The 19,544-nt window shown below is 47.9% G+C and overlaps 1 protein-coding gene across 1 annotated transcript in view; it reads left to right on the forward strand.

The window, feature by feature from the left end:
- LOC108798200 (zinc finger protein 208-like) overlaps window positions 1–19,326 on the forward strand; it is a 51,495-nt gene extending 32,169 nt beyond the window's left edge. The window contains exons 4-5 of the mRNA XM_018569928.1: window positions 3,971–4,820; window positions 18,778–19,326. Of these exons, the coding sequence (XP_018425430.1) occupies window positions 3,971–4,820; window positions 18,778–19,285 (1,358 nt within the window). The 3' untranslated portion in view covers window positions 19,286–19,326. The remainder of the gene's footprint in view (window positions 1–3,970; window positions 4,821–18,777) is intronic.
- Window positions 19,327–19,544: the final 218 nt, after the last annotated feature.

The following is a 19,544-nucleotide window of genomic DNA, read 5'->3' on the forward strand; positions in this document are numbered from 1 at the left end:
CGCACGCACGCAGCTCCTGCCCCGCCCACACGCCAGCCGCAGCTCCCGCACGCACACACGCACAATGGAAGCGACATCCGCCGGGACCGGCAACAGCACGCCGCCTTCCGGGACCTCGTCCACTCCTCCCCCAGTCAGATAAGACATCCCCCGAAAATAAGACCTAGTGTCTTATTTCGTGCAAAAAAAATAATAAGACACGGTCTTATTTTCGGGGAAACACGGTATTATGTCCTCTCTGGTGACCAGATATCTCCTCCTTTCCGTATGATGTGTAGTGAAGATATTGTAGCTATCTTCTTATAATCATTTCTTCTAACTCTTCATTTTTCTCGCTGCCCCTCCTACAGGTTGATTGAAGACACTTTGCAAGGAGAAACCCCTATATAGATGACCGAGGACGGAGAAGGAGCAGAGTCGTGTGAGGGTATTATACCTCATCCACGAGGTCATCTAAGGGCGTAATAGAGAGGTGAGGAGGATTCTGGGAGGTCACATGACATCACTCTTATCTCTATTAATAAATCACAGACCTGACCGGAGAGTTTAATGTTTTAATGACCATATTTCCTTAGTACACTTATTGTTCTAGTTTGATTGAGCTGCTGACAGGAGAGGTGAGTGGTGCCGGGAATTCTGGGACATGATCCAGGAACAGACAAGGGATGTGTCTGGATGGTGACTGTATCATTGTGTGTGTCAGGTTCCTATAAGGTGTCAGGATGTCTCTGTCTCTTTCTCCATGGAGGAGTGGGAGTATCTAGAAGGACACAAGGAGCTCTACAAGGATGCCATGATGGAGGACCGGCCGCCCCCCACATCACCGGGTAAGAGGAGACTTTAATTTCCTGAGTATTGAGGATCCCCCTAGATACACATCCTCTGATATAAAGACATAGAAACAATGTATTCAGTCAGTGTGTGTGTTTCCTACAGATGGATCCAGGAACAGAAATACCCCAGAGAGATGTCCCCGTCCTCTGTATTCCCGGGATTCCACACAGGAACATCATGAGATCCCTCAGGCCCGTCCTCTGTATTCCCGGGATTCCACACAGGAACATCATGAGATCCCTCAGGCCCGTCCTCTGTATTCCCGGGATTCCACACAGGAACATCAGGAGATCCCTCAGAAGGATCAGGTAACTTAAATCTAAAATGTCATATTAAAATAATCCTAAAATAACAAATACACCAATGAATGGTTATGGTAAGGATTACTAAAAGGAACCAAAAGACCATCTCTAAACCAGTTTAGCTCCCGAGGCACTTCCTTGGCCATTCACAAAACCATTCTTCTCCTTGTGTAGGTTACAAGGAATGTAAACCAGACTGATGATGGAGAGGAAGACGTAGAGACCTATATGATGGGTGATGAGCCGTGTAAGGAGGAGGAAATCCCTCCAGAGATCAGCACAGGTGAGGAATCAACACTCGAGTTACAAAGAATCATTTACAATATTGCTATTGTGCTGGAGTGTGTTTTATAAAACCAAGGCGGTCTCACACACCCTGTGTGTATATATGTGTCTTAATTACAAAGTTTCATCAGGTGTTCAGTGACTCCCCTCCTTCTTCCATATATTGGTATTTTAACCCAGTGTTTACCACCTAAAATAGGTGGTAAACACTGGGTTAAAATACCGATATATATAAAATACCGAATATACTGATATATATACACACAGGGTGTGTGAGACCGCCTTGGCATAACAGGGACCTAAGAATGTAGGTGGTAACCATATGAGGTTTAATTAGGAATAGAGGAAAGGTATTACTAAACACACAGGAAAACTGAAATAACTACACACAAAAGGAAAGCTAACATTTAACCGAGACTAAGCACTCTAATCACTTTTTAGCACTGTGAAGCTGCACTGGACTCCTTATGCGTCTCTGGTTCCGCCGTGTGACACTCTATAGAGCTGATGAGGGAATCCCCATCACCCTGAGAGTAAGACCTCTCCAGGATCATGCAATCTCGGGACGAATAGTCAATGGGGGGACAGAATGTGTCTAGTGGGGGGAGTCAGGAGCCATCAGCCTCTATTAGACTCCAGCTCTCCTCCTCACATCATGTCATTGTGTGTTACCAGCCAAGAGACGTGACCAGTCCCCCCCTCCCCCCCCACACACACTCTCTGGGGTCTCTCATACATCTCAGGAGGCTTCTCTGGAGTTCCAGCATGACTGTGCACAAAGCCAGCTCCATAAAGACATGGTTTGACCAGTTTGTTGTTGTGTCCTGCTCAGAGCCCTCTCCTCAGCTCTACTGAACACCTTTGGGATTAACTGGAATTTCAATGATTTTGCTTGAATGGCCAAACATTCACACAGACACACTCCAAAGTCTTGTGGAAAGCCTTCCTAGAAGAGTCGAGGCTGATATTTCCACAAAAGATGGGTTCAACCCTCCAATAATGGCCATGGTTTTTGAATGAAATGTCTGACACACTCTTGGTCATAAAGTGCATGTCAGTACAGGGGGGCTTCACTGTTATTTTTCTTCAACAGACGCCGGAGAGACTCAGAGAGACGTCAAAGCTGAGGAGGAGGAGGAAGAAATCCGCGTGATAATTAAAGAGGAGGAAGTTCCTGTAGAGATCGGCACAGGTGAGGAATAAATGCAAAAAAGAGTCTCAGATTCTCCTTGTTCAGTCTCTACAACAATCTCTTCTTCTCCCCCCTCCTCTGTCAGTAGACAGAATTGAGGAGGATGAAATAAGACAGGTCAAGATTGAAGAGGATGAAATTCTTGTAGAGATTGGCACGGGTGAGTAAAAACCAGTACTGCTCATACTGAAGATCTGATACACTAAGCACTGCAGGTTTCATAGACCCCAGTGCTGTGGTCGTGTCTCCACCCCCCCCAGCCACAGGCGTGACTCCCACAGGCAGATGCAACATGGGATTTGTAGTTTCACTACAGCTGGAGGACCGGAATTAGCCCGCTCTTGTTGTAGAATAATTGATGTCTATACAATGCAGGCAGTTTATAGCTGGTGGGAGGAGCCTCAGTACTCCTCAAAAGCCATCACATCTGATGCAGGCAGTGGGCGGGCTGTAGGGAAGAGTTATGCAAATATGAACATGCCCGATTGGGTGTTCCTAGTCAGGCTGCATTTGCATGCTCAATGCCCATAGGTAATGCTGAGCCTCCGTGATTGATAGAACTGAAATCCAATTGCTGTAAGGGGTGGGGCATGGACAGTCAGGCTGGGGAGGAAAGAGCTACGTGATGCTGGGCTGGGAAGCCATTTCTGTCCAGGAGAGGAGCCGGTACAACTGTGCAAGACTGAAGGGAAGGCCGGAGGTCAGGTAAAAGATTGAAGGGAAGGTCAGGTAGAAGACTGAAGGGAAGGACGGAGGTCAGATAGAAGACTGAAGGGAAGGCCCGGAGTTTAGGTAGAAGACTGAAGGGAAGGCCGGAGGTCGGGTAGAAGACTGAAGGGAAGGCCGGAGGTCAGATAGAAGACTGAAGGGAAGGCCGGAGGTCAGATAGAAGACTGAAGGGAAGGACGCAGGTCAGAGAGAAGACTGAAGGGAAGGCCGGAGGTCAGATTTAATCATTGCACGGGCTCTGCTTCCTGCTTTGCAGCTCTGCAAGATGATTTGTTTTACAATGCAAGTCTATGAGTCCTCCCTTTAACTCTTCCTGTCCCCTTTAATTTCTTCTTCCCTCCAGATGGACAATGCAATGGGCAGAAGAATCGTATTATCTCCCAGGATGGTGATCTAGAACATGAGGACACCACATCTGATTCCTCAGAAGAAAACTCCATCACCCCCGATCTCCATCCAGCACCAGGTTCTTCTGAGCCCTCTACGCGTGCTGGGTCCCTTGCTGATAACTCCCCTCCCGTCACCCATCGTAAAGCTCGTAGAAGGGGTAAAAAGTTGCCATTTTCCGTATATTGCAGATTTTTCGCCCAGGGAACAGAAGTGACGTCAAGCCTGACAAATCGGACAGCAGAGGGTCCATATGCTTGCTCTGTGTGCGGGAAAAGCTTTTCTTGGAAATCCTCTCTTTTCGAGCACGAAAGAACACACACGGACGACAGGCCGTATCCGTGTTCGGAATGTGGGAAATGTTTCAAGCAAAAGTCGACTCTCGCCATTCACGAGCGAATCCACAACCCAGAGAAGCCGTTCTCGTGTTCTGAGTGCGGAAAGTGTTTTACCCAGATAGGCAACCTTGCGTCGCACCAGAGGACGCACACTGGGGAGAAGCCCTTCTCGTGTTCTGAGTGCGGGAGGTGTTTTACCCGGAGAGTCAGCCTTACGGAACACAAGAGGACTCACACCGGGGTGTCTCCGTTTTCTTGTTCGGAATGCGGGAAGTGTTTCACCCGCAAAACCAGTCTTGTGCTACATCAGCGGACTCATACCGGGGTGACCCAGTTTTCCTGTTCCAAATGTGGCAAATGCTTTACCCAGAGGTCCCATCTCATTGCACACCAGAGGACTCACCCTGCTGTGTCGCCCTTCTCGTGTATGGAGTGTGGGAAATATTTTACCCGGAGGGCCAACCTCCTCGTACATCAGAGAACTCACACTGGGGTGTCTCCGTTCTCCTGCGCAGAGTGCGGGAAGTGTTTCTCCAGGAGAGCCAGCCTCACCGAGCATCAGAGGACTCACACAGGGGAGAAGCCGTATTCCTGTTCTGAATGCGGGAAAGGCTTTTCCCTCATTTCCGCATACATTAACCACAAGAGAATTCACACAGGGGAGAAGCCATTTCAGTGTTCCGAATGCGGCAGGTGCTTCACCCAACGAGCCAACCTGATTGGACATCAGAGAACGCACACCGGGGAGAAGCCGTATTCGTGCGCGGAATGCGGGAGATGTTTCACCCGGAGAGTCTATCTCACCGAGCACCAGAGGACTCACGCCGGCCTGCCGCTGTTTTCGTGCGCCGATTGTGGGAAATCCTATTCCCAGAGGGCCAGTCTTGTAAAACATCAACGAACGCACGCCGGCGCCAAGCCGCAATGACGTCCAGAAGGTGTAGAACGTCTCAAAGGACACTTCAAATAATTAACACCTGCGATCGCCTTTGTGTGGAAGAGGCTTTAGCAATAACTGCGAAAAGAAAATCTGCAGATATTAAATGACTTTTATAAGGTTTATAAAATATATTAATCACGGCCGGCTATCATTTAAAACTGGCGGGAAATGTGAATGTCGCCACCGGTTGGCCCCAGCCGGTGCGAGCTGCGGACGTATGGGGCATGAGCCGCTTTATGCTTTCACATACCTCCTTTGGACTCCGATCCTTCTGGCCAGTGTGGTCACTAGGTGAATCAGCGCAATCCACAGGCAGCTTAACTCTCCAATAAGACACAGAAGCCTAAATCCAACATAGTTTTACTTCTCAAAGTACATGACCGAGGGTAGTTGTTGGTCGTATGACGTGTAGAAAGACAATAGTCTTCCAAGCCTAGTGTCTGCAATGAAGGCTAGCAATACGAATGAGGGAAAAATGGAAGAAGCAGGGAGGGTCTATCTAAGACTATACCAACCAACACTAAACAAGAGGGGAGAACAGTGTGAGATACCAATGTATACAGGAAACAAGTTGTAGTAGCGCTGATCTACCACTAGATGTCAGGCATAACAATACTATGCAGTGAATACATAGCAGTGTAACAGATATAATAACAGCGGCTGAGGCAGCACAGCAGGTGCGTTCTAGCACGCACAATGGCCAATCAACCCATCGCCTTGTTGGTGTGTATAGAGTTGAGTCAGCTGTGGCAAGCTTTTCGAGTTTAGTGGATGCCCTGTTAGCATAAGTAGCTTTGTAGAAGTGCAGGCATTTATAAATGGTTTTCCTTTTGAACATCACGAGGTCAACACGGCTATGAAATCTCATCCGTGGTCAGCTTGTGGAAACCTTATTTGTGTCCCCCATGTCAGGAGGTGCAACCAAAGGATATAATCTTCAGGCCTAAAAGTTTTGAGGGTCCAGCAGTCCCCCTTCATCAGGCAGCTGGCTGCAAGGCCGTCTGTTAGTGGCCCTCACTGTCCGCTTCTGGCTATGATAGACAAGCCCAGGCTCCCGAGTGAGAGCCCATAGGAGTTTTGCTCTGATAAAGGAGGACCATTGGACCCTCGAATCATGTTGGCTATCTCTTGGTATCCTTCTGCCATTTGTGGACTCTCAAAGTGTGGGCTTCTTTGGTTGACTACACACGGATCTCCTAAATGGTGCCCCCTGGATCCAAGAAGAACCAGTTTTTCTTGACATCTGCTGAGCCCAGGCCATGCAGCCGAAACATGGATCCTTCACCAACCATCTATACATCCAGGTCCAGCACCTTGCTCTCACCTCTACTTGGTTGAGAAAGACTAGGGACAGCTAATAAAGTCTACTTCTGTATCCTTGGCTGGTTGTTGATTTGGGTTTGCCCATTTGAGGTAGACCAAGGTATGAAAGAGGCTTTCAGAAATGAGAAAAGGGGATGGGGGGGGGAGGAGGTTAAAAAATGAAAGGTGAGGGTAGGAGGAATGACCTTGCTCTGGACCTCATGTAGGCCTGGGGCACAGATTGAAAAGTACCGGTATTATAGATTAAGAAGAACCTTATCTATCCCTCCCACGTGGATATCATTTATCCGAGCCTTCCAGAATTTGGGAAACTCTGTGAAGTCCTACAGCTGATCACTTCTCATGGATCATGGTACCACCTACTTCCTGGAAGATGGCGAGGCTACGAATGGATGTCTTCAATGCACCGGCAATGGTTTGTTTGCCATTATCAGAATAGGCATGGAAGAAAAAAGGACCAATTGTGTAAAATTGCACATTTCCATCCGTATTGTTAGAATTTGTATAGCCACACCTTTTCTGGACAAATGTTCATATGTAGTAAAGTCCAGAACACAGAATCCATACAAGTCTAAATCAGGATGCTGAGGTGTTCTTTTTATTCATATTTCATTGGGATGTACCGATACTAGAATCGGTAATCGGGGCTGATACCAGGAATTTTCACAAGTACTTGTACTCGAGAAAATGCCCCGATTCTTAAGGCCGATACCGGCCCTTTAAATTATCAAACAGCAGCGGCCGTCCGAGTTCCCGCGCTTGTGGGGACCTCGGCAGCCTTCTGGGGACCTGCAGATAGCTGTCCATGGCAGTGCCTGTCCGGTTCTTTATCTCCTCCTCCCCGGCGCAGGCACAGCCATGGACAGCCCCGGGGACGGAACTACCGCCCCAAGGCTAGAAGCTGAGGGTTCCTGTCGCTCACTGACGGGGAGGACTGGGCCAGTACGGCCGGACTGGACGTGGCAGCATAGCCGGTCTGGACGCGGGGGAGGCCAAGTCCCGACATCGCCGGTGAGGTGGAGTGCCCGCAGAGCCACTGCAGATGTCCACGTTGCCCGGGTGAGATCGACACACAGCCTGGTGAGAGGAATTCTGCTTTGGGGACATGTATTCGCAGAATACATGTCCCCAAAGCAGAATACTATCCTGCCTTAGGGCCATGTGTTCGGCTCTGGGGATGTGTATTCAGTTCTGGTGACATCCGTATTTAGCCCTGGTGAGAAACTGCCCTAAAACCATCACTCTGTGTTGTTTTAGAAAAAAAGTCACGTGTCCCTTTAAGAAAAAGTATCGGTAATTGGTATCGGCAAGTACATGAGGGACAGTACTTGTACTTGGTCTTAAAAAAGTGGTATCGGGACATCCCTAATATTGTAATACTTTTTTTGCATATTATACACCAACATGACCACCTGTCTAAAATTGAGTAGTTCCGCCTTTTGCTGCCAAAACAGCCCTGACCCATCATGGCTTGGACTCCTCTAGGCCTCTGAAGGTATGCTGTGGTATCTGGCACCAAGCCTTCAAGTCCTTTAAGTATTGAGGTGAGGCCTCCATGGATCAGACTTGTTTTTCCAGGAGATGCTCGATTGGATTGAGATCTGGGGAATTTGGAGGCCAAGTCAACACCTCCAACTTATTGTTGTGTTCCTCAAACCGTTCTTGAACCATTTATGCAGTTTGGCAGGGTTCCTTATCCTGCTGAAAGAGGGCACACAGGGAATACTGTTTCCATGAAGGGTTGTACTTGGTCAGCAACAATGTTTAGGTCGGTGGTACATGTCAGAGTCACATCCACATGAATGACAGGCCCCTCAGGTTTCCCAGAAGAACATTGCCCAACCATCACCTCCTCCACCGGCTTGTCTTCTTCCCATAGTGCATAATGTTATGGCTGATCGGTGTGAGCAACTGAGAACATTGTACAGGAATGAAGTCACACAGTCTCCCGTCACTCCTCCGATGGACTTTATCGAACTAGAAACACAGAACTCACACCCAGAAGGAAGATACCCGCATGCACAAGCGGATATGAAGAACACTTGATGGACACTAGAAGGTATCAGTCCGGATCCGTATTACTCTGTATACAGCTGAGCCACACTTTCTAAAATCTGGTGAAGGATCACCTGTTGGCCTACTTTGCTTTGTGGGGGTGCAGGGGTTTAATATAAGTGATATTAGACAGGGTCCGTTTGAGTATTATGAGTTTTTCTTGCATAAGAGAAGAAGGTCCAACACGTTTCTAGTGGATGGGGTGTTGCTTTTAAAGTGATGTTGTCACCACGTAAAAAAAAAGAATTGAAAATGCTCCCTGTGAAGAAGAGTTTTAATTCTCACCGGTGCCACCAAATGCGCACTCTCTAAAAGTGGATCTTTGCTTCTTTTGGGGTGGGTGGGCTGTTGTCTCAATGGCCACGTATGCCCAGGATTCTTGTACATTATTGAATACTAGCTCGTTGGTGTTCCCTCCTCCACGAGTGAGACGTCCGTGCTCCCTCCCTCAGTTCCATTATTGACATCTTCTGCCATTCTTCTGGATCCGGCTCTCCCATTGGGCTGTCGCTCTGGTTGGAGTTCCACCCTTGCAGCACCCCGCTCTATTGGCATGAGCCAGGGGTATACTGCACTGCTCATGTGCCACAGGAAGTGTACACTGAAAAACATGGTCGGCAAGAGGAAGATGTTCTTTGGCAGAAGAGACTTTGCATGTCCACCAGTACTTCATTTTTGGACTTTAGTTCTGCTTTGAAAAGCTAAGCTGGCTGAGGAATCAGAATCTGACACATCTGAGAGTTTCAGATACGTGGTCTCCTGGTGTAGGCTGTGGGAGTTTCAGATACGTGGTCTCCTGGTGTAGGCTATGGGAGTTTCAGATACGTGGTCTCCTGGTGTAGGCTATGGTTCCATCGGCCAACTGCTAGGCCACCACGGGCAACATTAAGAACCGAGCTGCCAGCCGGTGGAGCTCAAGTATGGAGTGAGGAACCTCTGATAAACCTAATGTGTTGGATGCTTATTTGGCTGGCTTAGTTCTTAAAGAGAGTGCAGATAAGCAGCACAGGCGGGGGATGCCCCTTATACAGGTGCTGGTGACAGACTCACTTTATGGTCAAGCACACCAGTTGAGCGCCACCATACCTTTGCCGTTGCATGCTCCTAAAGCAGTTTGTTGTGTTTTTATGTCTTCGTCTTTTTTAACATTGTAGCCATTGCCAAACAGCCTTTACTCCATTGTAACCTCTTTGTCTAGGCTTTTACAACATTTTAGGTAGGCACCCGAAAAAAGCAACCAGGAAAGACGCTAATTGAAAGTGGTTGTTTGTTATTTATTGCCCGTGTCCAACTAGAACAATCTGCCTTCGTATGACTGTTGGTACCAGATCGAAGCACTTTGAGAAGTAAAGATCTCTTCTTTCAAACCTGGTCTTTGTGTGTCATCATTGGGAGGGAATTGCTTTGTTTGGTTTCCCAGGAACCTGCATAACATACACTATATTGCCAAAAGTATTGGGACACCCCTCCAAATCATTGGCTTCAGGTGTTCTGTGAGATTTCCTGGCTACCAAATATTCGGCGGTCACCTGTTAGTGGTATTATAACAAAGTGAGGAGTTTGGGGTGGAGGAACTTGACTGGCCTGCACAGAGTCCTGACCTCAACCCGATAGAACATCTTTGGGATGAATTAGAGCGGAGACTGCGAGCCCGGCCTTCTCCTCCAACATCAGTACCTGACCTCACAAATGGTCCAACATTCCCATAGACACACTCCTAAAACTTGTGGACGCCTTCTCAGAAGAGGTTAAGTTGTTATAGCGGCAAACGGAAAACTCAATATTGAACCCTACGGACTAAGACTGGAATGCCATTAAAGTTAATGTGGGAGTAAAGGCCGGCGTCCCAATACTTTTGATAATATAGTGTAGGTATGGGCACTTCTGGTGAACCTTTTATTTTGGTAGAAGATGTGGCTGACCAAGATGGGGCGTTTTATTCTTAAGTACAGATTAATGGCAAAGAAAGGAGATTATGGACCCAAGAATACCACCGCCACATTGGTCTGGTAAACTTCTGAAGGTACAAGGTGACGTCTCTAACTTCCTGCACTTTACACATGTGAAGTGGACTAGTCCTCTAAGGATAGTTGCCTAATATTAGGGTAAGGGTTGGTATCATTATCATGATTATGTATATAAAGATCATCAGCTAAGAAATGGACCTGTGCCATAAGCGAGTCACTGGCTTCATAGCTTACGCAAGGCCATGGGCTCCCCATGTGACGGCTGATTGGGCCAGTACTATGAAGTGAATCACATGCTCCTCTATACTTGGGAGTACTGGGTATCTCCTGAAAGGAATGGCAGGGGAGGTATATTTGGGATTAAAAACAAATTTTGTTGCTTTGCTTCTGCTGTAGCGGTGTGGAGTTCATCAAGGGGAACCACCGAGGGCAGAAGACCATACGTCGTATGTCCTTGCCTTTTCTTTGCTCCCCCACTATCGGACCACCCGAGGCCTTTATAAGCAAGTCCAAACTTACACAAGGCCTTGCAACAAAGTGCTCCATTGTGGGGAGGGCAGAGGGACAGTCACGTTTACTCCTACCAGGAATTATTGGAACTTTCTGTTGGTGGGACAACGTGGAGAGGGTCAACACTGGCTCCTTATGGCGGCTCCTCTAAAGAAACAATAGCATCGCTGGCGGAAACCGAAGTGCACACAAGGCCACTACCAAAGGCCTACATATATGTACCTGTACTTGCATAAGGGTGTCCTAAATGTCCTACGTCCGGTTTGCCATGGGGAACCAGAAACAAGTGCACATGTGGTCTCCCAGAGGCAAATTATCAATAGGACGCAGCTCAGTGCCTTCCGACCCATCTCATGCAAATCCCTCCCAACGTTGGCCAAACCTCGCCTCCTTATTCCTGCCAACTGAAACAACTCTTACCAAGCAGCTGGCAGTAAAGATTGCTCTCCTGTACATATCACCCACCCTCATACCCTCCACACTCCTCTCCTGTACATATCACCCTCCCTCGTACCCTCCACATTCCTCTCCTGTACATATCACCCTCCCTCATACCCTCCACACTCCTCTCCTGTACATATCGCCCTCCCTCATACCCTCCACACTCCTCTACTGTACATATCACCCTCCCTCATACACTCCTCTACTGTACATATCACCCTCCCTCGTACCCTCCACGCTCCTCTCCTGTACATATCACCCACCCTCGTACCCTCCACACTCCTCTCCTGTACATATCACCCACCCTCATACACTCCTCTCCTGTAGATATCACCCACCCTCATACACTCCTCTCCTATACATATCACCCTCCCTCGTACCCTCCACACTCCTCTCCTGTACATATCACCCTCCACACTCCTCTCCTGTACATATCACCCACCCTCATACCCTCCACACTCCTCTCCTGTACATATCACCCTCCCTCGTACCCTCCACATTCCTCTCCTGTACATATCACCCTCCCTCATACCCTCCACACTCCTCTCCTGTAGTACAGTAAACATTGAGATTAGGAGAAAAGGAAGAAAAATGGGGATAGGAAGGTTTTGTACGGTTTATACCATGTATAGTGTACTAGAGGTGGGTCCCCTGTTTAAATATATTAGCAAAAGACACAAATTTTCCCAAAAGGGGATCCCACCATTCTTTCAAAGTGTACGCAAGAACCTGGCCAGGAAGGGGGTGAAACACTATGGCCTTCAAGTGGTTAAACAATGCTATAGACGACACACAGTGCGGGCATGCCCTGGAAAGACCTAAATATTGTAATAAATATAGTATGCTCGTATTATCCAAATCGTAGCTCCGAGTTCATATTGTTGTAATTATTGTTTGAATGGCAGCATGTGAACTCATTGACAAAGCCTTTTATACCAGTGTGGAGCCAAAACCACCACTAGAGGGCGACCATCTGTGCAGGAAGTGTCTTCAGCACAGGAGTGGCGACGGCCATTTTGTTGTAGACCTCATCCACCATTATTGGGTTAGAAAACATATTTCTACTAAAACAGAGCTAATTCTGTACATGTAAGTACTTCTTTAGCACTAGAAACCTGGAAACATTAGGATTGTATGCAGAAAGGTTTTTGTTTCTGTTCGTGGCCAAGGGGCCATTTTGTTGTAGCCCACAGGAGGAGGAGTAGCTCCAATCATTTTCTAAGCCTCCTGATGGTGGATGTGAGGTTGGAGATACCTGGTGAAGACGAGGTAATAATATTTTCCCATTATAAGAGAAGGGGGCAACACTGGAGGGGGGGTCATGTGACCGTATGGGTCACATGACAGGGGGATTTAGTCTCATCTGGTGTATTGGGTTCTCTGCAGAGATAAATATTAGTACAGAGGTGGGTTATGGCCGTACTTCCATCAGGCGCCGGGAAGTTATGGACAATTGTACACATGACACCGAGAAGCTACGTGCATGGAGATTCATGATCTGCCCATCTCCAGGCAAATATTACCCCCTCCAGCCCTCGCACCCTCAGTCCCGAGTCTTCCCTCTTCTTTTGTTCACCGGAGGCAGGGTCCTTCTTCAGGTATCCACGTCACTGCCGGCGTGATGTGGACATTTCCTATTGGTTTGCCAAAAGTGGGGACCCCTTAGGATCCAGAAGAAGAGAGTCTTCAGCGGTGGCTTTCTCTGATTGGCCAGATTTGGCACATCTGCAAGAATGGTCTCCCCGGACTCGCAAATGGCACCGGCGAGGGACCGGGATAGTGGAGAAGCTTCCCAAGGGTGACGCAGGCAGCAGGCTCGCGGCTTAAGGAAATATAAGGGTCCTGTAGGGCTGCTTTTGCAGAACATGAGGACTCACTTACTTCCCTCTCTTTCTTCCTTCCTTCCTTCCTTCCTTTCTTTCTCTTGAAGCATGGATACTATGATAAAGACCTCTAAGCACGTTCCTTCTCTATGCTTTTACCTAGATCTCGTTTTTCTCATTCCAGAATTGTATTCCTGGATACAGCCAAACTGTTTAACTGAAGGTGAAAGTAATTTATGAGAACGCGCCTACACATAGATCACCTGACTGAGGATGGAGAAGGAGGGGAGTCACATGACTGAGAGGATATTAAACCTCACCCTGGAGATTATCTACCTGCTGACCGGAGAGGTGAGGAGGATTCTGGGAGGTCACATGACATCACTCTTATCTCTATTAATAAAACACAGACCTGACCGGAGAGGTGAGGAGGATTCTGGGAGGTTTCATGACATCACTCTTATCTCTATTAATAAAACACAGACCTGACCGGAGAGGTGAGGAGGATTCTGGGAGGTCACATGACATCACTCTTACCTCTACTAATAAAACACAGAGCTGAGAGGTGAGGAGGATTCTGGGAGGTCACATGACATCACTCTTATCTCTAGTAATAAAACACAGACCTGACCGGAGAGGGGAGGAGGATTCTGGGAGGTCACATGACGTCACTCTTATCTCTATTAGTAAAACACAGACCTGACCGGAGAGGGGAGGAGGATTCTGGGAGGTCACATGACGTCACTCTTATCTCTATTAGTAAAACACAGACCTGACCGGAGAGGGGAGGAGGATTCTGGGAGGTCACATGACGTCACTCTTATCTCTATTAGTAAAACACAGACCTGACCGGAGAGGGGAGGAGGATTCTGGGAGGTCACATGACGTCACTCTTATCTCTATTAGTAAAACACAGACCTGACCGGAGAGGGGAGGAGGATTCTGGGAGGTCACATGACGTCACTCTTATCTCTATTAGTAAAACACAGACCTGACCGGAGAGGGGAGGAGGATTCTGGGAGGTCACATGACGTCACTCTTATCTCTATTAGTAAAACACAGACCTGACCGGAGAGGGGAGGAGGATTCTGGGAGGTCACATGACGTCACTCTTATCTCTATTAGTAAAACACAGACCTGACCGGAGAGGGGAGGAGGATTCTGGGAGGTCACATGACGTCACTCTTATCTCTATTAGTAAAACACAGACCTGACCGGAGAGGGGAGGAGGATTCTGGGAGGTCACATGACGTCACTCTTATCTCTATTAGTAAAACACAGACCTGACCGGAGAGGGGAGGAGGATTCTGGGAGGTCACATGACGTCACTCTTATCTCTATTAGTAAAACACAGACCTGACCGGAGAGGGGAGGAGGATTCTGGGAGGTCACATGACGTCACTCTTATCTCTATTAGTAAAACACAGACCTGACCGGAGAGGGGAGGAGGATTCTGGGAGGTCACATGACGTCACTCTTATCTCTATTAGTAAAACACAGACCTGACCGGAGAGGGGAGGAGGATTCTGGGAGGTCACATGACGTCACTCTTATCTCTATTAGTAAAACACAGACCTGACCGGAGAGGGGAGGAGGATTCTGGGAGGTCACATGACATAACTCTTATCTCTATTAATAAAACACAGACCTGACCGGATAGGTGAGGAGGATTCTGGCAGGTCACATGACATCACTCTTATCTCTATTAATAAGACACAGACCTGACCGGAGAGGTGAGGAGGATTCTGGGAGGTCACATGACATCACTCTTATCTATTAATAATACACAGACCTGACCGGAGAGGTGAGGAGGATTCTGGGAGGTCACATGACATCACTCTTATCTATTAATAAAACACAGACCTGATTGGGAGTACCAAATGACATGACTTATGGGGGTGGCGTGACACATGTTGGAATGGCAATCATTTCAATACTTTAAAAAGTTTGAACCTTGTTTGGATGGTGACATAAGTTGTGTTTTGGCTTTCAATATAGAATTATATCGCTTTCAAGTTGTCCGATGGCTTGGTGGCTTCCAACATGATGAAGATTCAGAGACCCATGATAGATCCTCCATCTCACTCCCTGAGAAAGAACAAGAAGGTCAAAGAAGTCACCAGTGAGATGATTGAGCTGCTGACAAGAGAGGTGAGGAGGATTCTGGGACATTGTCCAGTAACAGAAGAGATGCCTCTGGATGGTGACTGTATCATTGTGTATTTTTAGGATGTCACCTTCTCTTTCTGCACATCTGATGCCGTGATGGAGAACCGGCCGCCCCTCACATCACCGGGTAAGAGGAGACTTTCATTTCTTGAGTATTGAGGATCCCCCTAGATACACATCCTCTGATAGAAAGACATAGAAACAATGTATTCAGTCAGTGTGTGTGTTTCCTACAGATGGATCCAGGAACAGGAATGCCCCAGAGAAATGTCCAAGTCCTCAGGATTCTGGAGATTCTATAGAGGAACATCACCGGATCCCTCATCATTATCAGGTAGATGGAATCGGATGTGGACACTGCCATCTTGGTGTGCTGCTGTAGACACTGCCATCTTAGTGTGTTGCTGTAGACACTGCCATCTTGGTGTGTTGCTGTAGACACCGCCATCTTGGTGTGTTGCTGTAGACACCACCATCTTGGTGTGTTGCTGTAGACACCGCCATCTTGGTGTGTTGATGTGGACACTGCCATCTTGGTATGTTGCTGTGGACATTTCCATCTTGGTGTGTTGGTGTGGACACTGCCATCTTTGTGTGTTGCTGTAGACACTGCCATCTTGGTGTGTTGCTGTAGACACTGCCATCTTGGTGTGTTGCTGTAGACACTGCCATCTTGGTGTGTTGCTGTGGACACTGCCATCTTGGTATGTTGCTGTGGACATTTCCATATTGGTGGGTTCCTGTGGAGACTGCCATCTTGGTGTGTTGCTGTCGACTCTGCCATCTTGGTGTGTTGCTGTGGACACTGCCATCTTGGTGTGTTGCTGTGGACACTGCCATCTTGGTGTGTTGCTGTGGACACTGCCATCTTGGTGTGTTGCTGTAGACACCGCCATCTTGGTGTGTTGCTGTAGACACTGCCATCTTGGTGTGTTGCTGTGGACACTGCCATCTTGGTATGTTGATGTGGACACTACCATCCTGGTATGTTGCTGTGGACACTGCCATCTTGGTGTGTTGCTGTGGACACTGCATCTTGGTGTGTTGCATCTAGCCAGCTTCTTGCAGGACGTTGGGAGTAACGACCCTCCCAATACCTCCTACCTTTGTGATTATGATGGAAGCCATAATGCCAATAGCACAACATAGCCAAAGGGACTCTCTTCTTCTTGTGTAGGACATGCCTAAAAGAAACCGGAATGATTTGAGAGAAGAAGAGCCGTATGTGATGGGTGATGAGCCGTGTAAGGAGGAGGAACGTTCTCCAGAGATCAGCACAGGTGAGGAATAAACACTAAATCCAGAGAAGACTCCCAGATTCTCCTTGTTCAGTCCCTACAACAATCTCTTCTTCTCTATCAGTGGACAGTAGTGGGCAGCAATATTCTTTATTGTCTATATTCACAGACCCCGGAGACACCAGAGACGCTCAGGAGAACCTCAAAGCTGAGGAAGAAGTACATGTGATTATAAAAGAGGAGGAAATCCCTCCAGAGATCAGCTCAGGTGAGTAATGACGGCCGCGGTCCTATAAAGAACTTCCCATTGACTAGCTCTGTCATTGGCCTCCATCTCCATTGGCCTGGATCACATGTTCTGAGTGCAGATACTTTCCTCCAGTCCTTGTCTGTCATTAATCACCTCAAGGATATCCTACATTTAAAAAAAAAAGTGTTGGCTTTAGATATACTTTTAGTCTTGGGAACCGTGGAGATGGTACGGTTGTTTGGCCAAGCGTCAGGAGGAAGGGCAGTGACCATATAGAGGAGTATTTGGAGATGAAGAAGATCAGAAGATGATGTCATGCAGGTGGGTCACTATTACTGCTGTCGTCTTTTGAGCAAAGCTTCTCTTCATAGGGCCGGTGTTCTATCAAAGTTTGCAACTGCGTTAGAATGTGTGACCGGGCACGTGGTCACACATTTTAACGTAATCCCGCCCAGTTTTTTGCCAGTGGAATGTGTGACTGCTCACGTGGTCACACATTTTAATGTAATCCCGCCCTGTTTTTCGGCGGTGGAATGTGTGACCGCTCACGTGGTCACACATTTTAACGTAGTCCCGCCCAGTTTTTCGCAGATGGAATGTGTGACTGCAAAAAGGTGAAGCGTTCCAACGACGCTTTCTCAGCTGTTCCAGGGCACATCGGGATTGCAGATCGTAGGTGCAGGAGAACCGATCTGCCCTGGAACAGCTGATCGGTCATGAAATGCAGTGGCGTCACAAGAGGGGGTGCAGCCCGCACCCAGGTGACACCATTAGAGGGGTGACACCAAAATGGCTGACAGTCATTTTGGTGTCACCCCCTCTAAACATGGGCCGGGTGCCAGGAGAGAGGAGGGGACCCGGCGGGATACCTCATCCCCCCGGGTGAACGTCCTCTCCTCTCTCTGCCGGCGTTCATCCCTAAGCCCTGGTTCACACCTAGGCGTATTGCATATGCACGTCTGTGGCACGTTTTTTTACCGCGATTCGCGGTAAAAAAAACGCGCGACAAACGCGCGTTTCCGAGGGCTACTTGGCTGTATCCCAATGGAAATCGGGATATCCCAATGGAAATACCATCTGCGATGCCGGTTCCCCTTGCCATTGAACAGCTGACAAAGCGTTGGAATGCTTGACCCGTTGGTGGTCACACATTCCACCTCCGAAAAAGTGGGTGGGATTAAGTTAAAATGTGTGACCACGTGACCGGTCACACACTCCAACCTAGTCACAAACCTTGATAGAACACCGGCATTGTTTTGATTCCTTTGCAGGCCCGATTCATAAGCTCGTCCATTTCTACCTCCACATGGGCCAGCAACAAGATCACATGACTTCTGCCTGATAGGGGTTTGTGTGTGTCTAAATATGTTCCTGAAATGTATCTGGGAACCTTATTAGATTTCTCTTTAGTGGCCTATTACCATTCATGAGAAAACAAAGGCGGATTAAAAAAAAAATGTTACGCGTTTCAGGGGCACTCCCTCTTCATCAGGGCTCAACACAGGATAACTAGTGGACTCTTCTCATGGAGTAACAGTTGCTGAGCAGGTTGTCTGGTCACCCAGACCTGTTGAGCCCTGATGAAGGGGGAGGAGTCTGACCCCCAAAATGTGTTAGCTATTTTATATGACCTATTTAGTATCATCTTGGACTCTTGCGTCCATTTTTTGGTCTGTGGCCCTTTGTTGTAGTTCTATGGTTTGAACTACTGTTGGGTATCCATGGAAATATGTTGTTCTGGTAGTAACCCGTCACCCTCTACTTCTTCCAGATGGACAATACAATGGGAGTTACCCGGGGAAATGTCCCTTTATGTCTCCAGGGACAGAAAATGAGGTCAGAGAAGATTCAGCAGAGGAGAACCCCATCCCACCAAGTCTCCATTCAGTGCTTTCTACGGCAGGTCTGTCCTTTGATTCCTCTACACATGGGGGCAGTTATGCCAATCTCTCTCCTCGTGTCACCCAACCCCCTGATGGTAGCGGGGGTGAAAGGTTCCCGTGTTCTGTGTGTGGAAGAGTGTTTGCCCAGAGAGCGATCCTCATCTCTCACCAGAGAAACCACACGGTGGAGGAGCCATACTCCTGCCCCATCTGCGGCAAATGTTTTTCTCGGAAATCCACTTTCATCGAACACGAAAGGACCCACACGGGTGAGAAGCCGTATTCCTGTTCCGAATGCGGGAAACGTTTCACCCAAATAGGGCACCTCATCGTCCATCAGAGAATTCACACTGCGGAGAAGCCATATCCATGTTCTGAATGCGGAAAATGTTTCACCCAGATAGGGCACCTTATCGTGCATCAGAGGACTCACACCGGGGAGAAGCCGTATTCATGCTCGGAATGCGGGAAACGGTTCCCTATCAGTTCGGCTCTTACCAGGCACAAGAGAATCCACACGGGGGAAAAGCCGTATTCGTGTTCGGAATGCGGGAAATGTTTTACCCGGAGATCCTATCTGTTCGTCCATCAGAGGACTCATAGCGGGGAGACGCCATAAATCCATTCGGAATGAAACAAGTGTTATACCGAGAGCAAGACTTGTCATAAAATAATTTGCACCGGTGTCTGGCTATGTCTTTGCTATGTGTGTGGGAAAGGTTTTACTGATGCCTCAAACTTAACTAGACAATATCAGACACAAGCGTTAAAGCCGATGTAAACGCCATCAATAAAGTCTTATATACGCTCTTATGTGTTAATGTCATTTACCAATTTGTTTCAATCTTTTACAATCTACTGATTTTATTAAAATATTC

Source organism: Nanorana parkeri, unplaced genomic scaffold, assembly GCF_000935625.1.
Source record: "Nanorana parkeri isolate BGI_ZX_2015 unplaced genomic scaffold, ASM93562v1 scaffold1426, whole genome shotgun sequence".
Classification (NCBI taxonomy): domain Eukaryota; kingdom Metazoa; phylum Chordata; class Amphibia; order Anura; family Dicroglossidae; genus Nanorana; species Nanorana parkeri.